The 19,845-nt window shown below is 43.9% G+C and overlaps 2 protein-coding genes across 2 annotated transcripts; one reads left to right on the top strand and one right to left on the bottom strand.

Moving 5' to 3' along the window:
• Positions 1-908: 908 nt before the first annotated feature.
• Positions 909-19,800, bottom strand: Tsen34 (tRNA splicing endonuclease subunit 34). The gene is made up of 6 exons (XM_050184783.3): positions 19,657-19,800; positions 19,329-19,466; positions 19,153-19,253; positions 17,270-17,561; positions 13,368-13,529; positions 909-1,200 (listed from the first exon to the last, which is right to left on the bottom strand). The coding sequence occupies exons 1-6, from the start codon at positions 19,718-19,720 to the stop codon at positions 1,016-1,018; spliced, it is 942 nt and encodes a 313-aa protein (XP_050040740.1). The 5' UTR covers positions 19,721-19,800; the 3' UTR covers positions 909-1,015.
• On the top strand, positions 2,091-3,308 carry Polr2C (RNA polymerase III subunit RpII33). The gene has a single exon (XM_050184784.3). The coding sequence runs from the start codon at positions 2,398-2,400 to the stop codon at positions 3,220-3,222; it is 825 nt and encodes a 274-aa protein (XP_050040741.1). The 5' UTR covers positions 2,091-2,397; the 3' UTR covers positions 3,223-3,308.
• Positions 19,801-19,845: the final 45 nt, after the last annotated feature.

Raw genomic sequence — 19,845 nt, 5'->3', positions numbered from 1 at the left:
TTACACTTCCATGTTTCATTTTTGTTCCAAGCCTGTTGACTAAATAAGACAGTTTTTGAAGGCGCTCAGGAATCTCGTCAATATGTTGAGCATTCACTTCAGCAGTATTGGCTTCAATTATGATTGAAAGTACCTGTGTAGCACATCTCGATAAGAAAGTTCAATATTCATTCTTTTGGCAATCATTAAAAGTGACTATGTGTGACAGTGACTGCCCCAGTCACCATCATCTTTCCTCCGGGGTCGACTTGCACTCTGTCTTTTCGGAAGTGGCCTCAATGAGTAGGCCTTCCAAGGTTGCAGGCCTTTAAGGCATCTGGTTTTCTGGTAGCTTTTAATGACACCCTCGTTACTGTTGGCCCTTTCTACCCGCTCTACACTCTGCCTTACTCTCCACACACGGCAGCTTGCCTATCATGTGGTGGGTGCCTATTTCCCATGCGCCTTTCATTTCTTTCTGAACAGGCTTAACATAGTCACATGACGCTCCCACCTAGTCTTTTTTTCTTCCTTTGTGGTTACAACCACCAGTTATCCATTCTACACAATGCATGACGTGCTCAAAGTAATTTCTTCCTCTTAATGTCACCTACACCTGTTTGCTCAGCAATCCAAACTGCCCTTTTTCTGCCTCTTAAATTTTCTCTTCCATCACTCATTGCATGGAGCTTAGTTTCTTTCTGCCCCAATAGTACTTAGCCTCAGTGAGTGTTGCAATGTGGGCTTGTTTGGTACGACATCGTAAGGTATTCTTTTAGTGCAAGCAGGAACACAGACACAAAAAAAAGAACACGCAAAACTAGTATGTCGATACAAACTATTTATATCTCCTGCGTCCATGTCCCTGTTTGTGTTACTAGATCGACTAACTTGACCTCAGCTGCCTTCCACAACAAAGGCTCCAGGCATGGGCTGTTTGAATAAATCTTTATGCTTAAAAACAATTATGGTCACTCTAATCACAGACATGTACACCCAAATTCTGCAAAGCAGCTTGCCGGATGTAGTCCGTAGGTCACAGTTCACCACTCCAGCATAGTGAGAGATAATGTACTCGATCGTCTCGAAGCGTGGCCAGGATGATAGTCTTGTGCACGGCATTCCCCAGGCGGCCCCACATGGCGATGTCACGGCCTGCCACTTTGGTGTCTTTCCCGAGACACACCACCACGCCAAAGGCATGGAACACAAGTGGGTCACCTGCACGAAAGGCAAGAATTGAGAGCTTTAGAAGTAACGTCGTCAAGCAGTCTTGCATACCGAAAAAGCCCGACTCCTTTGTACACTTTTTATGTTCTTTTGTCTAAGTATCCCTAATATAACTCGTATACTGCATTAATACCAGTATTAATCAAATGCTGTTCTTTCGTTTTTTTTCTTATCCCAATGGCAAAAAGTGCCTTCAGATGAAAGCTAATGTGACAATTAACCGGAATAGCAAATGTTGAGCGTAGATATTCGTACTGATAAAAATCTGTGTGCGAAAGATTTATGAGAGAGGAGGGTATATGAAGGTGCCTCTCTGCAGCCTCTCATTTCCTTCTCTCAACTTCACGATAATTTTACAATTATAGAGGCATACACATTTCATTTAAAAACAAAGAAAGTTCTACGCCGTGCACGAAGGCTCGGTGCACGAGCGTTCTTGCAGCCGCCGTGGCCAGGAATCGTACGCGTATGGAACTTGTCATTGATTATTCGTACTTCCGGCTGATGAAAAAGAAATATATCGCGATATATTATCCAGGTGGCTCGAATTCTGCATGAAAAGACAGCATTTATATGAACACGTCCGGACAGCTTGCGTAACGAGTTTCTCTTTATTTCGCTTCCTTCAGAAACTATGCGCTGTGAACAGCCGCTTTGCACAATGCAGGCTGGTATAACCCAGCTATTTAGCTCTGTTCATATTTGCGCAAACAATAAGCTTTAAGATGTGATCTTCGCGTTGTTTTCATGGCGCAAGTTGTTGCCCAAGCGCGCCTAGCCGTGCCTTCGAAGTTCCGACTCCGATTCTCCAAAGCGTCTGCGACAGCGCAGTATCGCGAAGGCATCACGCAAACGCTATCATCATCATCAAAACCACATTTAGTAATGGCGTCGCGTGTGTTTACGATTGCAAGTCGCAAACGCGCCGGCAGTCTGTGAAATAACCTTCGAGACCATTAACTGAAAGATTCCTCAGTGAAACTGCCTGCGAAAGACATTCTCCAGAAGTTTCGTGAGTCGTGTTTCGTTTCAGAGCGCACAACTTTCCCAATTCGGCAGGAACAAGCCTTGGTGCCGGCGGTGCTTTCGAACCACAGAAGTCTTTCAGAAGCTCAGACTGCGTGCTTCGCGACGTTCGGTAGCAGAAGGATAAACTAGGCGCGGGATCGACTGCGAAGCAGCGCCGCCATGCCGTACGCCAACCAGCCGTCGGTGCACATCAGCGAGCTGACCGACGAGAACGTCAAGTTCTTCGTCGAGGACACGGACCTGAGCGTGGCCAACAGCCTGCGGCGGGTGTTCATCGCCGAGACGCCGACGCTGGCCATCGACTGGGTGCAGCTCGAGGCAAACTCGACCGTGCTCCACGACGAGTTCATCGCGCACCGGCTGGGCCTGATCCCGCTCACCAGCGACGAGATCGTCGACAAGATGCAGTACTCGCGCGACTGCACGTGCGCCGACTTCTGCACCGAGTGCTCGGTCGAGTTCACCATCGACGTCAAGTGCCTGGACGAGCAGACGCGGCACGTGACCACCGCGGACCTCAAGTCGAGCGACCCGCGCGTCGTGCCGGTCACGTCGCGCCACAAGGACGACACCAACGAGTACGGCGAGACCGAGGACATCCTCATCGTCAAGCTGCGCAAGGGCCAGGAGGTCAAGGCCCGCGCGTACGCCAAGAAGGGCTTCGGCAAGGAGCACGCCAAGTGGAACCCCACGTGCGGCGTGGCGTTCGAGTACGACCCGGACAACGCGTTCCGGCACACCACCTACCCGCGACCCGAGGAGTGGCCCAAGAGCGAGTACACGGAGCTGGACGAGGACCACGCCGAGGCCGAGTTCCAGAGCGAGGGCAAGCCCAACAAGTTCTTCTTCAACGTCGAGTCGTCGGGCGCCTTGAAGCCCGAGACCATCGTGCTGACCGGCCTGAGCGTGCTCAAGAAGAAGCTGAGCGACCTCCAGACTCAGCTGTCGCACGAGCTGCCCTGCGATTCGCTCACGATCAACTGATGGAGGGAAGCCCGTTCGTTCATTTCTTGCAAGGACACGCGTAACCGTTTCATACTGTTAATAAAGCAGAAAACCTCGTTGCCATACCAGATGTCCGTACAATCCTGGCCTGCACGAGCCTTAGGTTAACTCTACCTAGCACTAATCCTAAACCAATGCAGATGCACAGGTGAATGGGTTTTCTGTTATATAAATAGCCGTGTGACATGCTTTATGTTCCAGGACTGATAAAACAGAAAGCCATGATCACGCTTAGACAAACTGGCCGCCTCGGGGTCTTGCCAATATGTGAAAGCAGTGTTTGAGATCCCTCTCGTGCAAACATGTGGCAGCTGGACAGATATCTTTGCTTAAGGCTACACAGCGTCTGACTTCAAGGTAGATTACATTATTTCGAACCAGAGTGTCAAACCAAGATGTTTTCGGGTTCAGGTTCAACTGCAAGCCAAAAATCTGACCATTCAAACTAGTTCACAACAGTTTGAAATTATGGGGGTATTGAAGACATTTTCGACTATGCATTTATTTTTAACTTTAAATGAAGGTCCTAGACTAGGAGAAATCGTGACAAGCCTCAGAGCGCCGCAAATTATTAGCTTTTCTACAGGCACTTTTGGTTGAGCTTCTACTGTGTCGAGACATCGCGGCACAGTATGTGGTCACGTGGAGCCAGGACACTGCAAAGCTTTGACTCTCGTTCCACCATGCTCTGTAATCTGCCACGCTGCTACACTGGCCCTCGCAACGAGCAACTGCACACGAAATGACCAAGTGAGCCTGAGCGCACTGTCAAAGTGTCACAATGTCATGCTACCATGTGACCACATACTGTGTCTTGACGTCATAACACAGTATCCTCCTGGGAAACGATACCCAAACTCACTGTAGGCCCAAACTGGTTATATATTCAATTATTTACAGCGCTCTGAGGCTTGTCATTATAATTTTCAAGGTTTAGAGGTCTGGGACCTTCATTTAACACAAGAAATGAATAGTTAAAGATATGTTGGTACCCCCCTAAGGAGAATGAAAAGATTTAGATAATGTTTCTCAGCCTCACCAGCAAGCTTATTTGAACAAAAGAGTTTATTTCAAGTCTTATGGGACAATATATAGTGCCTTTAATATTGCACACTAAACTGACTACAGTGTGAGCGTAGGTTTTCTGTGGTTTGCTTTCGAAGGCAACAGTGTCTATTGTATTGAAAACACGTTTAATTCCATTGTTGCGCCTGTAAGTTGTTGTACATCTGTTTCTCACCTCACCTGCTGAGGCTGAGGCCTAATATATTAAGATTCGGTGACGACACAGGCCTGTGTGACAGGCATTGCTCTTACGGGAGAGTCTTGTTCTGCACAGCCTGCAGTCAATCTCTAATGATGCACCCATGCAAGTTCCGTTATGTCAAGGGGCTGAAATGGAGACGCAAGCACTCGTTTTCTTTTGTTCTATAAATGTTTGAATTAGCGCACCCATCATGTTACGAGCTTTCACACTATATTGTAGTTTTCGGCATACTGTATAGACTCTTGCGAGTGCCACACTTTTTTTTTCACAATTTTGTTGAGGTGTCGCCGTTACACAGGACTGAACCTTTTTGTCAAAATGATTCCGGCGCAGCCTTGACCATTTGATGTGCCATTGCCTCAGAGGTCAACTTGCAGCTCTTGCCATCTAGTAGCGGCATGCAAAAGTACACAGCGAGTGAAAATTCGCCGACGCGCATGTGGCATTGGGGCACAGAATGCGATTGCTTCTCTGCTGAAATGTCTTTCTCCAAATTTCGGACAGCCAAGTTGGAAATGCGGCCCTTACACAAGTCTCTACAGTACTTGAAGACCAATTATTTTATGAGCATGCTGCTCTTCAACCAGCCTTGCTCGCACAAAAATTAATGTGTTATTAGTGTCAGAGCTAAGTTGAAGTGAAGTTATTCGAGTCTTGCCAGTAGCATGGAAGTCGTTTGCCGACTGCGGGAGGTCCGGCGTTTCTTCCCTGACATGCCCTCCTAGAAGAAGGTCCACAGCAGTGAGTCCAAAATTTTTTAAAGCATGTCACTAAAGTGAAATAAAAAAGTAAAATTTTGCTGCAAGGTTGCTAGCTGTCGCTAATACTTTCGAGCCAACTTTTAAAGCAGTACGGTATAAGCATATTGGAACACTAATGTAAATTAATGTCGCACAAGTTATCCGTTGATACGGTTAACGTTTGACTAATGTCCACCCAGATGAGGAATAAACAGTGCCCACCATGGTGCAGTTGTGGCTTTGGCATTGCGCTGCGAAGCCTGAAGGCACACGGTCGAATCCCGGCCACGGCAGACACTTTTCGGTGGGGGTGAAACGCGAAAATGCCCGTGCGCCGTGCACTGGCCCCAATAAAGAACCCCAGGTATCAAAGTTAATCTGGAGCCACTACAACCTGCCTCATAATTGTATTGTGGTTTCGGCACATAAATCTTCAGAATTTGTTTAATTAACAGTACATTTACCAGCAAAGTGTAGAGGACTTTTGCTTTGATGATACCCCTATATAACAAAAGACGATGGCAGCTGAAATTTTTTATTTACCTTCACATTGCTAGGCAATACAGCACGCTTCAAATTAACATCTGTTATTTTATTTTCCCACCACGGAAAGGCAATTGGTCCAAATTGTCAGTTCTTGGTGCTCCTGAAAGGAGAGCTAAATTCTGCACCATGTGCTTGGTCCCACATTAACACTGGTGATGAGGATTACATGACATGTACCGGGTGCTTTAATGTAACATTAAGTTTTAAAAATTGGCTATGGTATATAGCACAAATCTGTTTAATAATTGGGATCACTCGAAGAGGACATTATTTGGAATAAAAATAAAGATTCATAAAAAGCTAATTAATGAAATTTTACAAATAACCTTTTTAACTAGTTACTTTAGGGCAAACATATAGCAATACATGAAGCCAGTGCTGTCACAATGCACCTTTACTTGGAACAAATTTTGTACTAACACCAGTTTTCAGATAACTGCAGTTAAAATTGCAGCAAAATGTACTGTTGTTCCACCTCCTCTTTTAACAAAACTGATTTTTTAGCCTTGAACTTCAAATGTTACTGGAACACCAATGCATTTCGTTGAAAATTTTGGGAACTCGTGTATCTCAAAACTGGTGTCCTCCTGAGAATTCGTTCCAAGTGGATATGACTTTCGAAGTTAGAAGCTACAAGTCATACATTGTTACATTTGCCTTAGAGTAACTAGTCTAAAAGTTAATTAGTAGAAAATATTAAATTATTCAAATATTCAGTTTGATTTCTTGTGAAAATAATTTCAGCCTCTGGGAGTAGTCTGGCTAAAGAAGCAGCATTGTGCTGCATGCCGTGGGTGATTTTTAAAAATTCTGTTAAGGATTAAAAAAGAATGTATACAGGCCTAATACTACGCTTCCGATATGTATGAAAGGTCTGTGCAATATTTATTCGTCCGAAAGCAATGAAAAAAACTAAAAGTACAGTGCATTCAGACTAGCGTGAATGAGACAGGCTGCTCTGATATCTGTGCATTCTTTAATGTAGATCTGTCTTACTGTTCACGTAATGCATCTTAAATCACACCATTTAGTTTATTGCGATGCATTTTGGTAAACTTATGTGCTGGACCTGCAGCATTAAGACCCCATTCAAATCACCTTTGTAAGGAATTAAAACAAAAATATTTGCTTTCATCAGCACAATATGAATCCTGTGAAGGCCACCATGATGTAAAGCACCGTGTGAAGGCCACCAATGCGAAATCAAACATTCTTTCATCATGGTCGCATAGCCCATGCATCGTACAGCCAATTCTGGCCACTTAAATGTAGCTTTGAGAGCTCAGCTCTTGGGTGGCCATTACTGCGGCGAGCATCCGAGTCAATTGTAACCGAGCGAACGAGGACAGCGAAAGGTCAAACGCGGCATGCATCGGGGGATGAAACAAGCACTGAGTTCGAAGAGGCGCGAGGAGGGCACAGCGAAACCATGAGGCGGAAAGGAGAGGAGGGCATGGCGAAATGGTGAGGAGGAAAACGGAGTGCCGGCAACAAGCACACGGCGAGCGTGGAAACAAAGTGCTGGTGTTCGAACCGGTTCGAAATGGTTCCTTCAATAAGTTCCAAGATGGCAAAAAGATAATGGTTCGGTTCAGTTCCAGTTCAGCACCAGTTTTCAGTCCTTTTCAGTCTGACACTCTAGTTCAAACTGGCAAGCATACTAACCATCCATCTGGAATTTACAGGTCCAAGTCTTGCGTGAGTCTACGGCAGAAAGATTTCAGAGAATTTCAGCCTAATGTGTAAGCTGCTTCTAATAAAAGAATATCTGCACGCAAAGGCAGAGCAACAAGAAATTTGGTTTGATAAGGCTATCTAGGGAGCGTATGAAATAAGTAAAGTGTCAATTCAGTTAATTTTTCCCTGCTAGGGTTTAAGGTTACAAAGCGGAATGAACTGCTTGGTGGGACGCCTTAGGCATGCAGATAATGAGGGGCATGTTTCACAGAAGTTTAGGGAGTGGTTGAACTTCCGATGCAAAAGCGTCACATGCGAAAGCGGGTGAAAGGGAACACCTGCTGCCATAGCAGCATGCCAGATGTTGCATAAGGGCAGAGGACATCACCATGACGCTGCATCACCTTCCCTCTCGGAAGCCTGTATTATCTGCGTATTCCTTATCCATGCAAGCTGTCACCTGTGTTCCAACTGCACCTCGGTAAGGCCAAATCAGAACGTGCCATCTCAACATCCTCGCTTGCCTGCGAGGAGTTCACAAATCGAAGAACCGCTCAACGGCATTCAATTAGACATTAAATGCTTTCGCATTCACAATTCATAAGAAGTGCTTAGGTGCCCTCGGATTTTTTTAAATTCTAGCCATATTCTGCTTACATCAGTACAGCAGAAACTACATAATCAGAACTCCACTTTTCTATCGTCGCACAGGTTACTTGTGGCATTAAGAACAGCGAGACCTTGGTTTTTTTTTTCCTATTTTCTACATAATGAGAGCCATCTCGTACCCTTCATGGTCATCAGGTGTCAATGCCTGTTGTTTTGTGCTAACTGCAAAGACAACGGAATGAGGATGAACCATGCACACAAGGCCTGCCACTAACCAGGCAATGCTCTTTTGTCAACTTGTCATAATGTAAACAGATTTTATCCAGGCAGTCCTAAAGTTATAATTCCTGTCTTCACACAACTGTCACGTAACTGTTTCCCAGGTTGACTGCACAATTGGACAGTATGTCTAACTAGGTATATGTTTACTTGTTCATTCAATTGCGGGCCATAGAGTAAGGGGAAAGACGGCACAATGATGATGGCAGATCACTGGAACAAGAACAGCCGCATGAAATGAATACAGCGTGGTGTGAAATAAATACAATAGTAAAACATTAGTGAGCCATAGAAAAAAATAAAGCATAACCTAAAGGGACACTCACAAAGGATGTTAAATGGAGCTGCATTAGAAAATTACACACTATTACACTTAAAAAAAAAATGTGCTTCAGCAATAGCAAGACCTATATCGCAAGATGTGAAGAGGTGACTTGGCAGATGAGAAAAAAATGCAAAAAGGAAACATGGTTGTGGCGCCATACTGAAGTTCCCACGGCAGCTTGCCAAGACAACGTGGATTATGACGTGTATTCAGATCTAGTCATTTGTTCTTTATCGGTCAAAAAAAGGGCTACATTGCATTCTAAAAGAACCAAGGACGCAATGTAGCAAGTTTTGAAAACTTTTGCAGAATCGAAGCAGCGCAAATACAAGAAAACACATTGAAATTCATGAATTCGTAATGGTGCTGAGGTTATGGCACGGAAATTAAAGAATAAAAAGTATGTCCTTCATATTTTCTAGTAGAAATCAACATTTTTTCTATCATATGAATAAAAATAGTGCTTCGAATGAATATTTTACCACTACACCGATTCAGTGTCACCATTCAGCAACCCTTTAATAAGTTAACAAAGCAGATCCCTGCTTGATACACACATATCTTGCATCTGGCACTACACATAAATTTCGTCCACTTTCGTTTCCCTTTTCCTTGTTACTTCTACATTTCAATTAACCATACCAATTAACTTCCTCTGTGCTTTCACTCGCTTCATTGTCTGTTTTTTTCTTTTATATGTACAAAAAAAAATCCAGCCCCTCAGATCCCATTAGTATTCTTTTCACTCACATCAAATCAAATACCTGGTAATAGCATTCAACTTAGAAATCACGATAATGCACCTGCAAAGACAGATGACATTGCTGTAAAAAATTTCTTCCAGGTAGCTTATTGTAGTTGTGTAACCCTCTCTTGGCATCAACTATACACTGTTCCTTCACAGGCTCAAGCTGTGCAACGATCCAGTTACAGAACAGGACAACCAGATCCATCCAGGCAAACAAGTGTATTGCCCTTTAATATAAAGACCAGATAAGTGGACAGGCCGGGTGGATGACAATTTTTACTTTCAAGGTCATCTAAAAAAGACATTGTATTTCACCCAGCAGATTTGTTTCAAAGTCCAAGTTGTTTTAGTCGCAAATATACCCAGTACCTAGTAAACTTTATTTGCGACATGGTCCTGGCAACCACACCTTCAGCAGAACAACAACACAGCCACCGAGCTTGATGGTGCCCAAAATAAACTAGTAAGACTGATGACGATAAGCACAACACCAATTCTGGTACATATTTGGCATGAAAACTACAAGGAAACTTCATCAATGACCTATAACACTATAGCAAAGCTCAAATCTCAAGAATGAGTTAAATCACTAATCGCCACTTAAAACACAACTCGGTGCTGCTTGTAAGTGAGCCATTAGTAAAGAGGCTATAAATTACTTGGATGTACACTATAATAAGTTTCTTAGTATGTAACAACAAACCTTGCGTGAGGCAAGATTGTGAGCTTCCTTCCTTTTCCTTTTTTTGCACAAATCCCTATGGAAGCGATAGAACCTCTGCATCCCAGTTTTTAAAAATCTAATCGCATCTTACTGGTTTTGCCCCCGAAACCCAATTTAAAAGAAATTGGAAACTCTTCTGATCAATAAGAAGTAACTGTGTTCTCGCATGTAATGCAGTTGGACCTAATCATGTACTTTCAGTGCGGTATGCAAAATACATAAATGGAACAAAACCATGACACTGAGTAGCACAATACTGAAGGTGTTTTTCTACTACAAACATTTCTTGAACGAACAGCAAGGCGAGTGGGACAACACTGATTACTACATTGTAAAATCAGTTATCTGCATAAATGACTCCACCACGATGGTTGACAACTAAAGCACACTTCCAAGCTGAAGAATAATTTAGTGAGCTCATGTACTCAGTAAAAACTTGAGAAGAGAAAACAACTGTGTGAATGATCTTTACCACGGTGTTAGAAATTGGTTAGGTGGAGTGACGACACGTCAAAAGAAGTGCGAATCTGGCACCAGTTTCTTTTCTTGCCACGTGGCGCCGCATGTTTCGGGGCTCACCTGGCTGTGCCCAGAGACTTATGTGATCTGGTTCTTGAGGGTCTTTAAAGCGATCGTAGGGGCTTGTGAAGAAAGTGTGGTCATGCTATATCGTACGCATAAGTTAAAGATGAATTCTTCAAAAAGCTTTATGCATAAGGGCTCAGCATGCAGGTTTAAAAAGCTCATAGCCATCACACCTGGTCTTGGGGATGCGCCTACCTGGGTAATAGAGCAGCCGATCCCGTGGCTGCATTCTACTAAATCTACGTGTGCGTTGAGTGTATTGTATTTGCTCTTTATTTGTTCTTGCAAGATCACTTCTACGTATTTTATGGTCAACATCGTATAAAGAGCGGACAAGTGTCACTGATGTGTAACGTGCGAGACATACTTCCACTCCATAATATAAACAAACGGGTATCCGCATGAAACCGACACTCGTCTTCTGCAGCAGCAAATATGGATCATGCAGAAACAATTTAAGCGCATACAATGACCAGCTATGATAAATGACCCAATTAAAGCTTAAATATTTATTGGAACGTAGCACAGGTGTCATATTGTGTTTACATCAACCTTGCAGCTGAGGTATACTGACCGAACAGAATATTTGCCATGCAGCGCTGATATATTCGCTAATCTCGTACACATCTGCGGGAAGCAGAGTGCTTTAAGGCGCAACCGGGTTAAGGGAGCATGCAGTCAAATGGGCGACAGCTTGCGACGGATGGCTATGAAGCTGTTCTCTGAAGCAGGTGACATGCTTCTGTGTTTTTAAATAAATTAATAGAAATAAGTCCATAATAATGCGTTGACAATTTTATTCACAGTATTGACATTACCTACGCAATGCACAATGTTGCCTTAAGAGAGCAGTTATACCTCGAGGATTAATTACTCCACTATCTGCCCTGTGGAAAACTATGTTGTATGGGGATGCCAAATAATATGAAAGAATGCAGAATGGTGCTCAAAACAGTGGACCGGAAAAAGAAAACTCACTTTGCTTATTGGATAGTGTATTCTTTATACCAGCACGGCACATACAAAACATAAAGGTGTCGGTAAAATGTATTACAATCAGCATTTTAAAACAAGAAACAATACTAGACCAGCTTCGAAAGTTTCCGCAGCTTCTGTGTCTTGTTTATTTCGGTGTTTCACAGCTGCTTGAAGTAGTGTCTCATTCTGATTCCCACATAATAATGAAGCACTTGCGACATAATGTCAACCTTGTGCTGATGACATGGAAAAGATAAACTAATTTTCCACTACGTTGTCCGTTATGTTGTATGCATGCCTTTCACCAGCATGTTTGCGAAACGTTTTTTCCACTTCCTTTAAAAACATGGACAGGAAAGTGTTTGGGGCACACTAATCCTCCTGGCGTCTTGCAGACTACTAATGCTGCTTCCGGCCTTGACGTTGCATTATTTGTAGCCGTCAAGCCAGTGTGGCATTGTTGACAGCTGGTGTGCTTCAATATCTTTTGGCACAAGAATCCTAGTACATAATAAATTATGCAGCCAGCATCATCATGTAATGACGATATAGCTGAAAGTATATTTTCACTCAGCTTCTTCTTCAGTTCCTCTAGACGTGACACCATGGCAACATATTCCTGGAATGCTGATGTTAGGTCAGAGAGACTTAAAAGACGTGGCTCTTCACTGGTTTGCACTTGGCAATTACCAAACTTTGGCGGCTTCACAAGACTATATTTTGAAAGCGTATTATATAATTGCAAGAATGTAGGCAAGCAAGGGTGGTCATACTGACCGTTTGCTTGGCGTATGACGCCAAAAAAATAATTCAAGAACATCTTGATTGAATTTAGCAATTCGCGCACATCTAAAACCACACTTCTCTAACAGGTACTTTGAAAATTGGATTGTTGAAGGTATCGTTACTCGCAGGCCTTCAGGAGTTGATTGAGACAGGTAGTTAAGGGGATCAACTTTACCACATTTTACATAATTTTCCTAGTTGTTCAGCCATTGCAAAGTTGATTCTGCGATGCCGAAACCTTTGCAGCCTTCCTTGAGGCCTTCTTTGGGGTGCTTACGGTTCAAGGCATCACAGAGGTTATTCAGCCTTACCGTAAAATCAACTAAATATGGTTAAAAATAGCAACTAAAGATCAACATAAAATCAAAGTGACATGTGCGATCAACAGCAATCGAATGCACGCCCACAAGCCAAGTGATAACAGTCATCACACATGCAGCTCTGTAAACCACGCGGCCACCATGGACACGGCTCACGTGGTTAGGAATTGAAAGCCTCGCGGCACCTAGTGTGCCCTGGTGGAGAAAAAGAGAAGCGTGTCTTCATTTTTCACATAGCGGCTGCATGGAAGAGGCGGAACGTCGTTTCACCTAACCTTAGTCTAACACCGTGACATTCACTAAAGGTGTGTCTTATGGTGTCCATTATCAAAAACTAAACACATTAGGATTCGGGCAGTAAAACATGTTGATAGTGTTCACTTTTTCTTTTCAGCACTAGCCATCATTTGTCAACACTGGCCCTCTTCTCTTTTTTTTTTGACATGAAGTCAAGAACAAGACCATCTACGCAAGGGCACTCCTGCATCCAGACTCTGCTTCCAGGAAGAAGTGGCTTACCAGAATGAACAAGTGGCTTACCCGAATAAACGAGAAAGTCTCCTCCAAACTTTGACCCGACCGTCATGTAGTGGCCCTTTTCCCAGAGATCTTCGAACACTCGGCAACGTATTTTATGCGCATCGCTTCTCGGGTAGTTCAACTCTGCGGGCACCAGGTCTGATGCCTTTGTTCGCAGGCAATCTGCAGGAGCAAAAAGTGAGTGAAACTTGAAGCTGCCACAACTGGCCTACGTAGGAATTGCACACCGAGAATTGCACAGACAGCAGTGCTCTGTCAAAAGATTTGAAGCCATTAAGTGTATTAAGTTCATGTGGCGAAGACCCCATTCAACTTTTGTCGTTCCGAAGACACATAAACTGTGAAGAATAGTGCTCCTTAATCTATTCTGCTTTGAAGCTTCAGTGCTTGCTACGTAGGGCCCGGCAAAGGGTCCTGTCACTTAGGGAATGGCTTAAGGACTTTTGACAGAGATTGTCCCTGTTGACAACCACTATGTTAACAAAGGTGTCACAAAAGTCTAAAGGCCATGGCTCCTTCTGTGCTGGAACTTGCCAGCTTCTGTAGATTGGTGCTATACTCAGTCCTTGATGGAAGCAAGCGCCAGAAAGCACAAACGTTAGGACACTGAGAGGAAGTCCATCGTGGCTTGTGGGCTTCTGTGACAGACTGTACATAAATAGTGATGCAGAAGAGAAGCCCTTTGTGCTCGAATCAACTGTCAGACAGGGAAGAGATGGCCAGTTTCGGTTCTCCAGTCCGATGGACCACGTGCATTTTGGAAGTAGACGGTGCACTTGCTTGGGCTACAAACATAGTACGGCCTAAAGATTATAGTGGCACTGAAGTTTTGCATTTGATGAGGGCAGCTATAATGGGCTTGGTGGTAAGTCACCTCGCAATTTCTCCTGGTGCAGGCATGACGACATGGAAATAGAAGGCGCACGAGACAATACAGGGCGCTGCGTATTGTCTTGGGCGCCTTTTATGTCTGTACCGTTGCGCATGTGATACAACTTAGGAGTATTGCAGGGCAGCCAACTTGCAGAATTCTAGAAAGGTCAATTCATAGCATTCGTTAAATTTGGCAGCATTGGACCTTTAGTTCATCGAAACCCTAAACTTGGCTCGGACGACACATGCAAAGCCTGCCCTTGCTAGACTGAAAAGTTGACTGCCTTTTGAAGAAGATTATCAAGCCAAAGCGAGGCAACAATCAATATATTATGCAATGCTGCCAGGCACAGCTTTACAGTATAGCTTAGCATTAAAAATAATTCAGAACTCATTTTGATAAAAACTGCAGGCAAATCAATGCTATTAAAGTTCATACATCTGGTCTGGCCCACGCTGTCAGCTCTGTTACAAATGCTGGTCTCACATATTTTCTGCTCTCTCTATCTCAAGCGAATTATTTCAGCATGCGTTGAGCATATCACTCTACCCATCATGGGAGCGCAGTGTTAGCAAAGATAACGTGAAAAAAACAAAAACAAAGAAAGGGTCTTGTCTGGCCTACTGGTTACCTTACTGGATGTCTGCTACGTTCTGGGCATCACCAAGCTTCCCCCTGTCATCATACAGCCGTGAACGTCCCGAAAGTTGCTTACTCAGTTCTCGGTGACTGCGAAGTATGCGAAGTATTCTTTACCTACTTCCAGCACTTTGAGCCTATCTATCTGTCTAGCCTCTTACGTTATCATGGTCGTTTCTTTAATTTGATATAGGTAGATCCGGATATGCATAACATGATATGCACGTCATGATCTGGCCTGTTATGCTGTTGTGATGCCATAGTGATTGTTTCTTTAACAGGATGTATATCAGGATGTGTGTGACTTGAATAACATGACATACATTCATGACATAACATGAACGGCATGCTTGCATACATGAATGGTATGCATACATGACATGAACAACATGACATGATGTCGTCTTGCTTCTGTTGTCAAACAGAGGCTCGCGTAACACACACAATTGCTAAGTTTACACAAACGCTCATATGTGGTAACCCTTTGAAGAGCCCCAAACAATGCCGGAAAGGCAGCTGCCTGCAAGATGTTTTGCCAAACATATATTCCCATAATATGTGGAATCTTCACAATTTTTATTTGTTTGGAAGTCTGTCCCAGAACACAAGTTGCTGGTTATACGCTCCGATTGAAAGTACATATACAGAGTTCAAGAGGAAATCCACAAGGAACATGTGATGTGGGCCATGCGAGCAGTAACAAAAGTGTTGGTTAACACTTTTGTTAGTTCAACACAACGTTTTTAACACTTCAACAGGAGCCGCGACTCGCAATATCCATTTCAAGCACAAATTATGATGGACTGTAAATAAATGTATCAAAGTGGCATAATTTTACTTCAAGATGCTGCAGGTTTCATTAGAAAAAAGTTGCAGACAGTTTGGGTTTGCCAATCCCGAAATCACATTCTTGGACCAAATTAGCAATTTTCTTGCACCAAGTTAGGCATTGCGAGGCTGTTGTTTGACCGGTTGCTAATTAAATCCTTTGCAGTCGTGGTGTCATTGTTAAAATGTCGTGTTATTGCACACATGATAAGCATAGTCATGCACACTGGGTTGCATAATGCATAAACGGTTACTCAGTGGACACAGGAGGAGAAGGATTGCAGACTTGCACAAAGACTGTTTTGTGGCTTCATGCCGTACTGGCCAGTGTTGTAGAGCAGCTTTTGAAGCTGCATGAAAAGTATGCGAGGAGAAATTATGTGCTCTGCCATACAGTTGAGTGGAGGGAGGTGGGCAGGCTTGGGTGGATATTTATACCTGGTGCTCAACAAAGGCACCTTAGTTTGGGTGAGTGAAAACTTACACATTCTGCACACCTGAAACAAAGAGACTTCTTCAACGTCAGGAAAGGCCAAAGCCAAGGTCCCGTACATGAGGACCGTGATACATTCCAAGGCCTTCTTGTGCCACGGTCTGTCACACACAGAAAACGCAAAGCCAAACGGGTTGTCAATGACGTCCCGCTTGAGGATGGCCGTAGCAGCTGCTGCCAAAGACAGATGTTTCTTGGCCTTGCGATACTGGCATGCAACGTCCGCAGCTAGTCAGGCCTGTCGCTGTGCATCTGTTTCAGCGGTACGCTTGGCACACTTGTGCAATCTGTTGTCCTTCGGCAGTTTCACTGGCACATTCCAACGTCATGAATTGCCTTCTTTGCTGTTGCAGTCGCAATTGCTTGGCCACATCTTCTTCGTTGGTCAACTCCCACTGCCTCTGTCACTGAACTCGTGGTTGTGCGCTGTTCTTGGCGCAACAGATCTCTTCTTTAGACAATTTCAATGACGATCTCGATTCAATTTCCATATTTATTTTACTCATACGCACGCGGACCTATGTGTGAAAAGAAGGAGAGGCTGTGGACGCGAAATGTGCGTGTGAAGAGGGTTCAGACAGAAAGAGGCAAAATACAGGTTGGTAAGATAAAAGAAGTTTGTAGGTTGATGTTTTCTCCACATTCTAGTGAGTATTCATGATTATACAGCAATTAAATCACTATTTAGTTTATAGTCAGTAATGTTAATTTATTTTTTTTTCCTTAAAAAGATAGAATAAATGGTTCAAAGCACATGCATAAGTTAATTATTTGCTACAGGCATTAGAAGGAAGAAAAGACAATTCCTTCCTTATAACAGACAGAACATGGCACATCAAACATCCTATTAAACATGGCAGTACCTTTATTATAGTGGCACAAAATGAAGTGAAATGGAGCCACATTTGACAAGCAGAAGGTTCAATGTTCCAGTAACTTAATGCCCATGTTTTTGTTACTTGCATCCACTGGACAGAGCTGGCTAAAACAAGCTGCGTGCACCATGACTAAAAGAGGATACGGCACTTCTAGATGCCATCAACCTTATCATCATTTTCCAACACTCACCGTACAGAACAGGTGCCAATGTGATGTCTTGTGATGGTGTACACACCCTCTTCTTCATCACATCAGCAATAATGGCCTCCTTCTGAGCCTCGAAGTCTGCTGCTTGCACCTCAACGGGCTCAGCAGAAGAGCCTGGATCCTCTTCAGTTGACACAGAGCCACCACTTTTTTTCAACTTCTTTCTCACCCTCTTGGCAACAAGCTGCCCTGCAGTCTTCTTAACATGACCAGCAACAATGTTCTCTGCGTACTGCTTAATCTCGGCCTTCCGTTGCGCCATAATCACTTCAACCTGCAACACAAGTAATGGCAATAGAGTTTACTGTTGGGCTTAAATTGTGAGTTGGTACATGGTATTTATGAGGACGAATCAGAAATTCTTTGCTCCTATTATTTATTAGCCAAAATAAGGTACATACCGGCAATTACAAATATATGTACTATTCCATGTACCTTATACTATTTTCCACATAGTCCCCACACTGGTTCAGAAATTTGTTCCATTGCAGAACTAAACTGGAGATGCCCCTGTGGTAAAATTCGTCTGGCTGACTGTGGAACCACCATCAGACTGCTGTCTTGGCTTCATTGTTGCACATGAATCACACTTCTCAAAGAGACACCTTTCCCCATACGTGGGCTGCATTTCCCTGTGAATTTCGCTGGGCGTTCATCCCTTGCGCCATAGAAAACAAATCACACTTCGTTGCTCGTACGCTGTGGATGCGTGACGCACAACCGCCAGCTTCAATGACTGACAGCAGTGCCGCGCCGTGAAGCTTACAGTCAGCAGATAAGGATACCAGCGGATAAGGATCGGCTGGTCTAAGAAAGGTCCACCGCTGGGAATGGATATGTCGACTTCGCATTTACAGCCGTAATATGGCTAAAAAAATAGGGGCAAAGACTTTCTGATTCGCCCTCGTAGAACGGAAACAGAGCAAATAATGCACTGTCCGCCTGTCTCTTTCTTGCCCCATTCTTTGCGCTGTTTCTGGTCTAAATACAAGAAACGGCCAAGTGTGACATTTAAGTGCAACAAAAATTCATATTTTGAGATATCACCTGACGGGCGAGTTTGCATGTCTTTTGAATTGAACAAGCGCACCATTACACAACAGAATGGCGAGTGCACTGGCTTCGTCATTTCGTAACATTGCCACAATTCATGGCAGTTGTGGTTTAGCTAGCGGATGTGTAGATGCTGCATGGTTTATTAATATTGACATTAGCATGTCCCATAGGGAAAGGCTGGAATACCTATGCAATTCTCAAACTGCGCATGCAAATCACCTGCAAATTAATCCGAAGGCCTCCATAAGGGTGTCCGTGATCACCCATGTTTGGGCAGTTTCTTTGGCATATCATTAAGAATCATGCTATGCACACTATATGGAGTGCGCGCCCCTGCTGGAAATGGCAATTCTCGCATTGGTGAAACTTATTAATCTTTTTTTTTTAGCACGTATTAGCATAGAGATTAAGGTTCGTGCAAGGTTAGGTTAGGTTAAAAAAAACAAGTTGGGGTAATTCGATTAGAACGAAATATTACTGAAGCTCCTGGACTGGGTGCACGTATTATAAAGGTCTAAACCAGACTCGGAAGTCCCGGCGAGTGTGCGCGTTTCGATTGGCAAACTACTGTACGGCTGAGATATCTCAGCCGTACAGTAGTTTGCTAATTGTCATATGACAATTAAGTCATACGTAGGTTGTGGCAGCATCGCCGTGTGGCATCTGTGCGTCGTGCACCCTGCCATTCCCCGGATGGGCGCAATACTGTAGTGCGCATAGCATCATCTTATCAATAAATGACGATATTTCGGCGCAGCATATGCGATATTAATGCAAGTGGCAGATACATATGCAGTTCACCCACTTGCCTGCTGTTGGTAGACATCGTTTGCACACTTGTCAACGTGCGCTCTCTCGTCATCCGAAGGTGGCTGGCTCAATCGCGTGTTCTTCACGAGAACGCAGAACCCTAAAATTTTACGAAAGATTAACACGTTTATAAGCAGACTAGTGCGTACGTTGAGTGGTCACGAGCTTTACGCACCTTTGGAAATAAGCAAATGCGCCTCCTCCATGGTAAACTGCACTGGCAATCCGAGCAGAACGTTCTGATAGGGGCAGCGAGGAAAGCAGCCGACCTGCGTTCCGACGATTCGATGCTGACATCGAATCTTGCCGACATCTGCAAGACAAGCAACAGACCTTAACTTGAGAACCACTTCCGGTCTATCGATACCGAGTCAAATGAACACAAGATGAACTGAAATAAAAATAGGATAACACTTCGCACGCAATTCGGCGACCGAATCGCCTTGACGAGTTATTTCCGATAACTGAAGTTGAGATGCGGTTACTTCCTCCGTAAGTCTTACCCTCTGCGTTCCAGACAAGAACTCTCTCTTTCTGTAAATATAGTTTGATTGGAGCCCCGCTCATGCTAGACAGGATCGGAGGCGCTGGTCCAGACTCCAAGGAGCAAACACACAGACCTTGCACATACCATGCAGACGAAATCAGATAAATAAATGGAGGGCGCTGCCATCGTTTAAAGCTCAGGTCAC

The sequence above is a fragment of the Dermacentor andersoni genome, chromosome 4 (genome assembly GCF_023375885.2).
Source record: "Dermacentor andersoni chromosome 4, qqDerAnde1_hic_scaffold, whole genome shotgun sequence".
Taxonomy (NCBI): domain Eukaryota; kingdom Metazoa; phylum Arthropoda; class Arachnida; order Ixodida; family Ixodidae; genus Dermacentor; species Dermacentor andersoni.
Note: the sequence above shows the minus strand (reverse complement) of the source record. Positions and strands in the feature narration are given on the sequence as shown.

Coding starts and splice junctions, on each gene's coding strand:
- Polr2C (XM_050184784.3), top strand. CDS start 2,398: ATGCCGTACGCCAACCAGCCGTCGGTGCACATCAGCGAGCTGACCGAC.
- Tsen34 (XM_050184783.3), bottom strand. CDS start 19,720: ATGAGCGGGGCTCCAATCAAACTATATTTACAGAAAGAGAGAGTTCTT. Junction 13,530..17,269: donor ATTGGCACCTGTTCTGTACG/GTGAGTGTTGGA, acceptor TTGCTCCTGCAG/ATTGCCTGCGAACAAAGGCA. Junction 1,201..13,367: donor AGACTTTCTCGTTTATTCGG/GTAAGCCACTTG, acceptor CCTTTCGTGCAG/GTGACCCACTTGTGTTCCAT.